At 50.4% G+C, this 12,781-nt stretch overlaps 1 protein-coding gene across 1 annotated transcript in view; it reads left to right on the forward strand.

The window, feature by feature from the left end:
- OTOF (otoferlin) overlaps nucleotides 1-12,781 on the forward strand; it is a 189,829-nt gene that overhangs the window by 53,886 nt on the left and 123,162 nt on the right. The window contains exon 3 of the mRNA XM_039532355.1: nucleotides 7,958-8,046. Coding sequence (XP_039388289.1) covers nucleotides 7,958-8,046 — 89 coding nt within the window. The remainder of the gene's footprint in view (nucleotides 1-7,957; nucleotides 8,047-12,781) is intronic.

Genomic DNA, 12,781 nt, shown 5'->3' on the forward strand with positions numbered 1-12,781 from the left:
TCGGTCCGTCTCGGAGGGAAGGACCGGCCGCCCAATAGCCACCGAAGAACAAAGCGGCGCGGTAGAGCTGCCACCGATCATGGCTTTATCTTTTTTCTTCGCCTCTTGGGGCAGCAAAAAAGCTAGAGCCGGCCCTGCAGCAGAGATCCAAGTCCATCCAGGGACTGCCATAAAATCCAACACAGGCTGTAGAATCCCAGCCTTCTACCTAGGTACTCGAATGGCTCTCCACAGCCTGGTATGTGAACACACAGATGAGCTTCTTGGATGAAGCTGACTGCATCTTCTCTTCCCATTTTGCTGAAGTCTGTAGTGCGGTTTACAGATAGTTTTTTTTTACTTGAAAACAATTCCTGGAGGAGATGAATGACTCAAGAAAATGGCAGTGGAAAATGAGAAAAGTCACCAGTTAAAATAAGATCTAATCTGCATTTTCATTTATCTGCATTTTCATTTAGTCTCTCGTCAGCCAATTAAAGTAAATGCTTTGACTTGCTCTCTTGTATGGCTGAGACAGCATCTGAACTTTTCCATCTCTTTCTTGGTGCAGAAATAGAGAAGGAAACCTCTGTAGCACACATGTCTTAGCCTCCTCATAGAGTCTGCCGGGGGCTATTTCCCTGCTTCGTCGACAATAAACCTGGCTGGGCGCCTTCACATCTTAACAGATCTTGAGGTCATTGGGTGGTTCGCTTGCGGTCTGCTGTGCCAGCTGTCTGTGCAGAGCTGGGGCAGCACACAGGGAGAACACACACACGCAGCCGAACATCTGATCACACCAGTCTTGTGTAGCCTCGTAGCATAGCTGTTAAGCAGCTGCCACGTTGAACCCCAGAGGTGGTAGCCTAGCTCTGGCTGGTGCGGTGATCCCTATGCACATAGTTTGGCAAGTGCTTAGCACAGCTGATCAGGAAGGCGGTTACATACCTAGTGGAGCTGGTCAAAACATGGAAAAACTTTCAGTGACATTTTTTGTTACAAGCATGTATTCACCCACGAAAGCTCATGCTCCAATACGTCTGTTAGTCTATAAGGTGCCACAGGACTCTTTGCTGCTTTTACAGATCCAGACTAACACGGCTACCCCTCTATTTTTGTTACAAAGTCCCCATTCTTCCATGGAAATTTGAAATTTCAGCAAAACATGTCATCAGTTTCTACATGCAGAAGATTCTGATTCGCTCTAATACATAGCCAGGGTCACTTTACATTCTTACAACTGAAATATATCTTTCTCCTGTAGAACCATATACTATAATAACCCTATTTACATTGCCCTTTCCTGATGAAATGTACAGCTGCCTCCAGTGCGGACACACGTATTGTAACATGTCATGGCACGGACTGTGTCTGCTTAGCAAAAGCCGGATGGTGGTATAATACCTCTCATTCTAGTGCCGCAATGCCGAGATAAGCACCGCTGTCACCAGCTCCTGGAGTTTGCTGCTTGTCACAGGTGGGAGAGGAGGTGTTGTGCGTGTATAGCTTCTAATTGCCAGCCCACTGAGAGGCTGAAGAGACCAGCTGTAGCCGTCTCCTGTAGCTCAGCTGCCTATAGGGCTGTGGTTTTGGAGCTCTGGGACCAGAGTTCTCTGTCTGTGTGTGTTTTACATCAGTTCTCTCTTTCTGAAGCACGAAGACTCATTGCAGGCATGAGCAGCCTAGGGAAGTGTGGCCTAGATGGGCTCCCATAGGCTCAGTCCTGGGTCTGTGACTAGTCAATATTTTCATTAATGACTCGGATAATGGAGTGGAGCGTCTGCTTATACAATTTGCGGATGACACCAAGCAGGGAGGGGTTGCAAACACTTCAGAAGGCAGGATTAGAATTCAAAACGACCCTGACAAATTGGAGAATTGGTCTGAACTCGACAGGATGAAATTCAGTAAAGCCAAGTGCAAAGTTCTTCACTTAAGAAGGGGGAAAATAATCAGCTGCACAGCTACCAAATGGGGAACAAGTGACTAGGTGGTTGGATGGCTGGAAAGGATCTGGGGGTTACAGTGGATCACAAACCGCAGTGTGATGCAGTTGTGAAAAGGGGCATTGTATCCTCTATGGACTGTGTGGGTCTGACGGTCACAACGGTGCCCTACAGGCAGGGCCGGCTCCAGACCCCAGTGCGCCAAGCGCGCGCTTGGGGCGGCGTCCCGTGGGAGGGCAGCAGGCGGCTCCGGTGGACCTCCCACAGGCATGCCTGCAGATGGTCCGCTGGTCCCGTGGCTCCGGTGGACCTGCCGCAGACATGCCTGTGGTGGGTCCGCTGGTCCCGCGGCTTCGGTGGAGCATCCGCAGGCACGCCTCAGGGAGGTCCAACGGAGCCGCGGGACCAGCGGACCCTCCACAGGCACATCTGCAGGAGGTCCACGGGAGCTGTGGGACCGGCGACCGCCAGAGCGCCCCCCGCGGCGTGCCGCCCTGCTTGGGGCAGCGCAAATCCTAGAGCCGCCCCTGCCTACAGGAAGATGGGCGTGCACCTTCCCAGCCCATTTGTCACTCCCATGGGGACGTTCCTGCTGCTTCTCCTCCCAAGGAAGCCAAGCCTGCCTCTGCCCACCAGCTGCCATGCTGTTTGAGAGGAATGGCTCATAAGGGAACCTGGTCCAAAATTCTCATCAAAACTGTTTTTCAGTGGAAAGTTGGGGGTTCAGCTGAACGCAAAAATTCAGGGAAAGCATCTGCTTTCCAAGGGAAATTGTCATTGTTTTCAATAATCCAACACCCCAAAATTGGTCAATTTCAGCCAATTCCCCCTTCTCCCCAATTGATCATCAGCCACAAGGTTTCAGTATTCAGATTTCAACTACAGATGTGGACAAACTGACTTCTTGTTGGTTAACACTGCAATTCTCAGGGGGGAATTCCAGTCACCTCTATTTGTAACATTTTCACCGCGCTCTCGGAACGCCGACACATCCCAAAACCCCTCCATCGGCGATCCTTCCCCACAGCGGTGGGCTCAGCCCAAGCATCCTTGAACCTGGGGCACCCCAGAATCCAGAGCTTGGGTACATCTGTAATGTCCCTCGTGAGACACAGGGGAAGCGGCAAGCTGTGAGTAGCTAAACTCGGTCCCTCGCCTGTGTGGCTCAGCTGGAAGAGCTCCACTTTGGCTGTAGGTGCATTCTGGCTAGTCTGTGCTTTCAGCTTTTTGCCATGTCTCAGAACTGCTTGTTTCTGGTAGAGACTTAGTGCAAATAAGGAGCCACTAATGTCCGGTTATGGTTTGTTCTCTTCCTCAGGCAGGGGTGAGCCAGTGGCATGGTCTAGCATTTGCCAAGGGGACGGAGAGTGGTGCAGATGGCCAAGTTAAGGCTTCATTAGAGTGACAAGGAGGCCCAGAGCAGCAGGGAGGGCGGAGAGGAGTCAAGCAGAACCCAGCCGGCCCGGCCCCAGAATGCAGGCTGGTTCTTTCTCTCAGCGTGAGAAACCCTGGGAGGTTCTGAGCCTGGAAAAGCAGCAAATGGTCAGGCTCTGTAAAAGTAACAGTAAACCCTGGCACTTGCATGGAGCCTTTCCTAGGGAAGACGTTGGCAAATGATTCCTACACAGAGGAATCATTTCATCCATCTCTGAAATGCAGCTGTCTCTGGGGTGGAATGCAGCAGCAGCAATGTCCTGCTGCGGTGCAGAACAGGAAGGAAAGTCCAATATCCAGCTGACACTGCAGGTAGGGAGTGGGACAGCAGAACTCAAACTGGGTTTTGGCAATAGGACACTACCAGGTTCCTGTGGAAAGCATTGTGGGGACACCAGTGACCATGAATCTGCACTTTAAATCCCATCGGAAAGGGAGCAGCACAGCGCCTCCTAGGGCTGTGAGAGGGAATTGGTTCAGTTCTGGCCACCTACTGAATTACCATTTTTTACCGCCCTGTTTGGTTTGCCTTGGAGGTCTGCTTCCCAGTCACGGCACAGGCCCGAGCTGCGAAAAGATGACAGGTTCGCAGGCCAAGGTTGCATGATTTTAGCATAACGGAACATATGGTGAGTAATGGGAGCTTGGGATTGCTAGTCACGTACCTGGTTCCAGCTAATTACAGACTGGCCAAGTCTCATCCTAACCTTCTCTTGGATAAACTAAACAGATTGAGCTTCTCTGAGCCTCTCACTATAACTCACAATTTCCAGACCTCACACCATTCTTGTAGCTCTTTCTGAACCTTTCCGGTTTTTCAGCATCACCAGAACAGGACGCAGTCTCCAGTATCAGTCTCACTAACACTGTATACAGAGATAATAACATCTCTTTACTCCTATTTGATATTTATACACCCAAGGCTCTCGTGTGCTCCCTTACCTACAGCACAGCACTGGAAGTTCATGTTCAGTTGAAACAATGAGGAATCCGGTGACACCTTAAAGACTAACAGATTTATTTGGGCATAAGCTTTTGTGGGTAAAAACTCCACTTCTTCAGATGCATGGAGTGAAAATTACAGATACAGGCATAGATATCCTGGCACCTGAAGAGAAGGGAGTTACCTTACAACTGGAGAACCAGTGTTGACAAGGCCAATTCAGTCAGGGTGGATATGGTCCACTCCCAACAACTGATGAGGAGGTGTCAATACCAAGAAAGGGAAAATTGCTTTTGTAGTGAGCCAGCCACTCCCAGTCCCTATTCAAGCCCAGATTAATGGTGTTAAGTTTGCAAATGAATTGCAGCTCTGCAGTTTCTCTTTGAAGGGTTTTTGTTGAAGGGTGGCTACTTTTAAATCTGTTATTGAGTGTCCAGAGAGGTTGAAGTGTTCTCCTCCTGGCTTTTGTATGTTACCATTCCTGATGTCTGATTTGTGTCCATTTATTCTTTTACATAGAGACTGTCCAGTTTGGCCAATGTACATGGCAGAGGGGCATTGCTGACACACCATGGCATATATCACATTAGTAGATGTGCAGGTGAATGAGCCCCTGATGGTGTCGCTAGAGTAGATATGGGGACAGAGTGGGCAACGGGGTTTGCTACAGGGACTGGTTCCTGGGTTAGGGTTTTTGTGGTGTGGTGTGTAGTTGCTGGTGAGTATTTGCTTCAGGTTGGGGGGCTGTCAGTAAGCGAGGACTGGCCTGCCTCCCAAGGTCTGTGAGAGTGAGGGATCGTTTTCCAGGATAGGTTGTAGATCGTTGATGATGCACTGGAGAGGTTTTAGCTGGGGGCTGTACGTGATGGCCAGTGGTGTTCTGTTATTTTCCTTGTTGGGCCTGTCCTGTAGTAGGTGACTTCTAAGTACCCATCTCGCTCTGTCAATATGTTTCCTCACTTCCCCAGGTGGCTGCTGTAGTTTTAAGAATGCTCGATAAAGATCTTGTAGGTGTTTGTCTCTGTCTGAGGGACTGGAGCAAATGTGGTTGTATCTAAGGGCTTGGCTGTAGACAATGCATCGCGTGGTGTGGTCTGGATGAAAGCTGGATGCGTGTAGGTAAGTATAGCGGTCAGTAGGTTTCCGGTATAGGGTGGTGTTTATGTGACCATCATTTATTTGCACTGTAGTGTCCAGGAAGTGGATCTCTTGTGTGGACTGGTTCAGGCTGAGGTTGATGGTGGGGTGGAAATTGTTGAAATCCAGGTGGAATTCTTCAAGGGCCTCCTTCCCGTGGGTCCATATGAAGTTTCAAAGCTGTATTCAGTCAATGTTTGGTTGTAAACTTTTGAAAGAACAACCGTAACATTTTGTTCAGAGTTATGAACATTTCAGAGTTACGAACAACCTCCATTCCCGAGCCGTTCGTAATGCTGAGGTTCTATTGTAATACAAAGCAGCTGGAGCAGGGCCAACGATCTAGTGACTCTCGTGTTTGTGTGTGTCTATAAAATATTCAAGCCCATAGGGGTATCATTTCCAAATTCAGCCAAACACTTTATGATGGGGATACGTTCCCAGGCAGTGAAAAAGCATTACCTAGAAATACAAATCCTGTACAAATTAAATGTTCTTTCACTTCACCAGTTCCTCTCACTTAGTGGGAATCAGAACCCAATTTGTTCCTTTCCTCCATGCTGCAATAACAGCTCTGCAGGAAAGTTTACATAAATTGCTGTGTGTATTCGTGTTAGTGTTAGTTAGGGGAAATAGACCCATCAGGCCATTTCTGCTTTGGCTGTGTCTCCCAGAGCTTCCAAACATTGGGTGATGTCTTGATAACCCCCCACCCCCGCCTTTCACCCCTTTGCACATAATTATTGTTGTGTTCCTCCAATAAAGCCGGAGATCTGCGGGGATGTTTCAGCAGCTGGGGATGCTCAGCAGCTACGTGCCTTCGCACTCAGCATTGTTCTGACTTGCTCGCTGGGGCTGCCTTCCTGTAATGAATTGTTTGCAGTTCGGTAATAAGGTTTCCTCTGCTCCCAGTGAGCATAAAAGGATTATGTCTTGGACAATTGGATAACGCTCTTAACTTCCTTGTGTGAACTGTCCCAGCAGGCTGATTGCTTGGCTTGCAAAAAACAATAAAAGTAGAATTTGTTTGCTAGAAGCTGGGAATGGGCGACAGGGGATGGATCACTTGATAATTCCCTGTTCTGTTCATTCCTTCTGAAGCACCTGGTATTGGCCACTGTCAGAAGACAGGACACTGGGCTAGATGGACCTTTGGTCTGACCCAGTGTGGCCATTTTTATGTTCTTATGCTAGCCCGAGCACTGACAATGAAACCTTATCAGCGCTAGGCCTGTGTTTTCAGTGCAGCTCCTGTTGAAAGAGCCCCTCGTTCGCGTCCTCACGGGGACTGCAAGTGGATACCCCTTTCGGCCTGTCTGTCTTGGGTCACTCTCCCCCATTAAACTTGCTTGGAAATGCAGCAACATCATATAGGAGAAAATAAAGCCATCTCCTTTGACAACCTAGGGGCTGACGCAGCGGGGGTGTGGCCCAGTGGGCAGGATGCTGGCCTGGTGTCCTGGAGATCTTGGTTCAGTGCCTTGCTTTGCTATTTACTTGCCATGTGACTTTGGCTGTAAGAACAGAGGAGCTGCTATGGTGGGTCAGACCCGAGGTCCATCTGGCCTAGTGTCCTGGCTTCTGAGAATGGCCAGTAGCACAGCTTCAGGGGGAGTATAAAGAGCAGGATGGATCCACCTCTGCCTTCCCCTCCCAGCATCTGGCAGTCAGTGGTGTTGGGTGATCTCAAGCAGGGGGTTGCATCCCTGCCCATCTTGTCCAGTAGGCGTTGATGAACCTCTGCTCCGTGAATGTATCTAATTCTTTATTGAACCTAGTTATATTTTTGGCCTTCACAACATCCCCTGGCAAGGAGTTCCACAGGTTGACCGTGTGTTGTGTGAAGAAATACTTCCTTTTGTTTGTTGTAAATCTCCCACCTATTAATTTCATTGGGTGACTCCTGGTTTTGGTCCGGTAGGAAACAGCACATAACTCTTCTCTACTAACTCTCTCCACACCACTCATGATTTTATAGACAATTACAATATCCCCCCTTAGTCGTCTCTTTTCTAAGCTGAGTAGCCCTGATCTTTTCAGTCTCTCCTCATATGGAAGCTGTTCCATACCCTTGATCATCAGTGTTGCCCTTCTCTGAAGCTATTCCAGTTCCCCAATATCGTTTTGGAGATGGGGTGCCCACATCTGCACGCAGTATTCAAGCTGTGGGGGTACCATGGATTTACATAGTGGCAATGTGATATTTTCTGTCTTACTGTCTATCCCTTTCCTAATGGTTCCCAACATTTCCAAGTCATTTCTGCCTCTGTCTCCACTCACCCTTTGTCTGCCCTTAGCTATTCAGGGCAGGGACTTTCTATGTACTGTGCCAGGCACTGATCTCAGCTGCAGCCTTTGGGAGCGACTGTAACACGGATAATATAATAAAGGAAGTTTTGCTGATTTCCACCAGTTGAGGATCTGATTCCTATGGGTGCAAAAAACCCACCAACGTAACCTCTCCCCGGAACAAACCCCAGGAGAACCCTAACTTTCTCCTTCTGTTGTTTTCCCGCAGACCTTCCGGTGGCCAATCGCCAGCAATATCGACGGCAACGAGATGCTGGAGATCCAGGTGTTCAACTACAGCAAAGTCTTCACCAACAGGTGAGAGTGAGTTCTCCTCTTCCCCATCACCGGTGGTGGGGCCAGTCCCATGCCGTGTGGAATAGGCCACCCCCCTGCTAGCTGGTCTCATGGTTCTGTCTAGAGAAAGAGAGAGAGAGGTTAATAGACCTTCCAAGGAGACAAGCAAGCCAAGTCCACCGGAATCTTTACTACCTGAATTAGAACCAAGCCGAGTCCATGGCCTGGAAATCAGCTAAAATTTGCAATCATTATACCCACTACTGGGGGAGGGGAAAGACAGATCTGCAGTCCTACAGTCCTCATACTGCTTATACTGACAGGCAGTTAATAACCGGACAAAACGGGTGTTTTACAAAGGTGGGTCTCTACGTGCGTTGGAATGAACCCCACAGAATGGCTGTAAAATCCCCTTTTGACCCACCCACTCCGCTGAAGTGGGACTTGCGTGTTGCCATTCCCATGCGCGTGGGGGGAAGTCACTCTCTCTCAGCCTCTGCCCAGCTAACGGGGATCAGACACCACAGGGAATAAAAGGGCAGAGTTAGACTGAGCCCCAGTTTTGCTATCACTAAGCGTGGGAGGCAGTTGACTGGGCTCGGACAGCCCAGCTTCGGAAACTGTTTTCTAACCTGGATCCCGGTGGTCTGAATCCATCGCTCGTGGGTCCCAGCCTCAGGCGTGATCAATGCCCTTCCCCTTCTGGTTGGCTCTGTTACTGGCTTTCAGCCCTTCACTAGTGAAAGGTACCGCAGCCATCGCTGGAAGCTAGGCATAACCGGTTAGCTGTGTGATGCACCCTCAGCTTTGTTCCGGGTACATGCATTCCACATGCCAAGGGGCATGAAGACAACATGTAGGCCCAGGTCAGGCTTGCGAGGGTAATTTGCTATCTGTTGCTACAAGGAAACAATCATAGATCCTGCTACTGAAAACTTTCCAATCTCTTAAGTCAAATCTTACCGAAACTATTGCAAGGTATTATGGGATGCTTAGCATAAATGAACAGGATTATAACAAAGGTACAGGCTAGTCTGGGCTATATAACTGCTATATTAATACTTAAATGTATGTTTAATGCTTTATATATATATATAAGTCAACAATCTGCCCCGACAGGTTATCCATACTGGAGCTAAAAGAGTAATTCCATTAGCCGGTAGCAGCTGTAGGCTGTTATCCTGCAGTGGCCCAGGAGCAGGCACGCAGCCAGTTTGTTACACAGGTGTGAGCGCGTGGTGTGATATTTGGGTTAGGAGCAGGGAGGGAGCTGCTCTTTGGATGATAACTGGGAGTACGTGGATTTGACATGCACTAAATGTGTCGGAGGAAAGAGCTGGGCAGCAGCTCACCTCCCAGCCCAGACTTCACACCAGAGATCAGCACCTGACCCCCAAGTATGAACAAACCCATACGAGATGCCATGCCTGAGACCCCACATGCTACGTACAGCTCTGCGCCACGACTCGAACGTCGGCTTTACTGAAGCACGCAGCCATTCCTGGAGTCATACGAGAGTCTCCGGCAGGGGACACAAGCCCTAGAACAAGGTCACCTACACGTATAGGCACCACAAGCAGGCCCTGAACCCAAGACTTGTAGCACAACAAAGGCTGCGCTTACTGCGTGAGCTAATAGAGAGCTCGGGGAGATGGGGGAAAGCAACAGGTTGTTGCAGGCCCTGGGGTCAGCCACTGACTGGAGACATCTGAACTCACGGGTAGAGCCCTCGACTGGGAGTGAAGAGCCATTGACCTGCTGAGTGACCTTGGGTTAGTCGCGTCTGTCCAGGCCTTTGCTTCCTCGTGTGCCCTTTGTCTTGTCTATTTGGGCTGGAAGCTCTTTGGGGCAGGGAGTGGCTCTCACTTTGTGTTTGTGCAGCCCCTAGCGCAGTGGGGCCCAGATCTCAGCGGAGGCTCCTAGTAGCTACCCTAACGCAGGCAAGAGTTACAGAGACTAACGGTCTAAAAGCCAGGGTGTGACGCAGGGTCTCTCCCCCTGTCTGGGTCTTCAGAGCCACCAGCTGGGAGCGTTTACACTTGTTTCAAGTCTGTACTTACAGCCCCAGATCAAGTCACCCCGGAGCCTTTTCCTAGATAAACTGACTAAGCTCAATCTGGCCTTGAGCACTTTGGGCCAGAGCCAGTGAGCCGAGCTCTCTTTGAAATCTGGCCGCTTACTCCTGCCTACGTGGGGGCTGAGTAATTCTGAAAGTTTGGCCTGGAGACATTCAATAGGAAGCCATGTACAGAGCCACGCTTGCTAGCAGAGCCACGCTTTCAAGCGGCACTGTCCCGGCTCCGTGGCAGAGCATTATAGTGCCTGAAAGCAACCCATGGAAGAACTATCCGCTGTCCCAAACAGGGGAATGACCTGGGATGCCTCTTTGAGCTTGTCATATCTCCCTCTAGTGGCTCGCCCACATGGAGGTTAACAACCTTGCACTGCCACTGGCTGATGGAGCGACTCCTTTAGCTCACAAGGTGGAGCTCTGTGTTTTGGTATTGATTGTTGCATACTCCGGCTGCCTTGCTGGCATATCTGTGGGGGGTCCTTAAACAGTCAGGACTTCCCGGCCCAAGGCTGCTGTGCTGGGTGGGGCAAGCACACGGACCCCGAAACACTGCCAGCCCCCACACAGGTGTGTTACTATTTGGTTATTACCCCCATGTCACAGCTGGGGAACGGAGATAAAGGGACTTGCCCTGGACTCACACCAGGAGTGTGTGGCAGAGCCAGGAACTGATTGCAGGTCCCCTGAGACTTAGCCCAAAGTTAAATCCTACAGTGGCAGGGGAACGAGGCGACGCAGGACACAGAGCCTTCTCTCCATGGTGGGGAAGGCAATCCTTGTTTCTCCTGAATAATGCACAGGTGTTGGTAAGGGATATCTACTGGAGTTGCAGATAAAGACATGACACCCGACGCTGGCTCGGTGTGAATTATTGAAAGGGCTGCAGCTGAGATGCTGTTGCATGGCTCATTGTGGGGCTTTTGTTCCATCCCAGGGTAGCAGTTGCCACACAGCTAATTAGTTTGGAAAACGATCCTTTCCCCGGGCTGGGCGTGGGGCCCAAGCGCATTATGACGGGCACTTGTCTGCCGGCTCGCTGGAGGGCAGAGGGAATTGCGCCAGGTGGCCTGGCTCTTCGAGAGCCAATGGCAGGACACGCAGGGTTTTCCTGGAGAACCATTTTTAAGGCCCCCCAAATGTTATGGCAAGCCAGCCAAGGGGAGGATGGGTGGCAGTACGCGGTACATCTGTCCATACAGCTGAACGGAGAGCAGGCGAAGGGGTGGCTTGATCATAGCCTAAAAGGAGCCTCACTGGGAACAGAAATATGACAATAGAGGGCTCTTCAGTGTAGCAGACAAAGGTCTAACAGGATCTGATGGCTGGAAGTTTGAAGCTAGACAGATTCAGACTGGAAACAAGGAGTAAATGTTTAGTAGTGAGGGTGGTTAATCATTGGAACAACTGGCCTCAGGATGGGCAGGATTCTCTATCACTGGCAATTTTAAAATCAAGTTCAGATGTTTTTCTAAAAGATCAGCTCTAGTCAGGAACAGAAGAAGGATCCTAAAGGTGAGGGGGGGCCACAGGCCTATCCCCCCACACTGCCCCTTCTCCCTGAGCTCCCCCCACGCCACCCCTGCCCTCACACTGCCCCTTTCCTCTTCCCCCACCCCCTGTTCACTCCTCTCCACTCCTATCTGTTCCCTCCCCCGTTCTGGAGCCCCTGGGTCTAGTTCAAACAGGAGTTGTTTGAGGGAAGTTCTCTGGCCTGTGTTAGACAGGATGTCAGATTAGATGATCACAATGGTCCTTCCAGCCTTGGGATCTATTAAAGGGGCTACAAGTCGCACTGGCTGGAAAAACGCTGATGGAACCATTTTCCATCCGAATCTGCAGTTCCATCGACATCAAAATGCTTTGTGAAATCGGGCCGATTTTTGTGGCCAGAATTTTGTGCAGAAAAAGAAATAGGAACCGGTGCCCACCCCATCCAAACGCCTGCTTGACACTTTTGACGTGAAACGTTTCTGTTTTTCTTTGTGAAACAACTGGTTTTGTTGCAGAACGTTTTAATTTCACGTTGTGGTGTGTTGATAGCATAATACCTGGTCAAAAGAGTTGAAATCGAAAAAAGCGTTTTAATGACCCGAAATAAACAGTTTGGGGGGCTTTTCCTTTGTGGAGAGTTTCAAAATTGGGATTTTTTGCTCCATTTCAGAGCAAAGCCAAATCTCAAAATCCTTTGTGAACAGGTGCTTCCGCCCTGCACACGGAGGGGGAAGGGGCAGGGGAGTGAGAAGGAGGCGGGGAGAAGGGCAATCAGGTGGGCACAGGTTGTGGAAACCTGCAGGCAGTGGGCATCGTGCAGGAGCCCTGAGTGGGTGTGAACAAGAGACGTGGTGGGGGAGGGGTGTATGCACCAGATGTGCACAGTACGTCTACACAGCAAGTGGAAACCGGCAGAGCCTAGCTCTACAGACTCAGGTTGGCGGGCTCGCCCGCTGGCACTAAAACGAGCCGTGCGGACGCTCGGGCCTGGGCTGGTGTTCGGGCGCTGAAGCCTTGGGAGAGGGGTGGGCTTCAGACTCCCAGCATTAGCCAGAGCCCCAGTGTTGACACAGCTCTGTAGCGGGGTGGTTACCCGCTCCTGCCCTGCGGGCTTAGAACAGCCCAGGAGAGGGCTGGGGCTGGAGCTGGGGCAAGGAGCCTGGGCTGACGGGGGAAAGCAGGCTCAGCTGG

This window comes from Mauremys reevesii, linkage group 3, assembly GCF_016161935.1.
Source record: "Mauremys reevesii isolate NIE-2019 linkage group 3, ASM1616193v1, whole genome shotgun sequence".
NCBI classification, from domain to species: domain Eukaryota; kingdom Metazoa; phylum Chordata; order Testudines; family Geoemydidae; genus Mauremys; species Mauremys reevesii.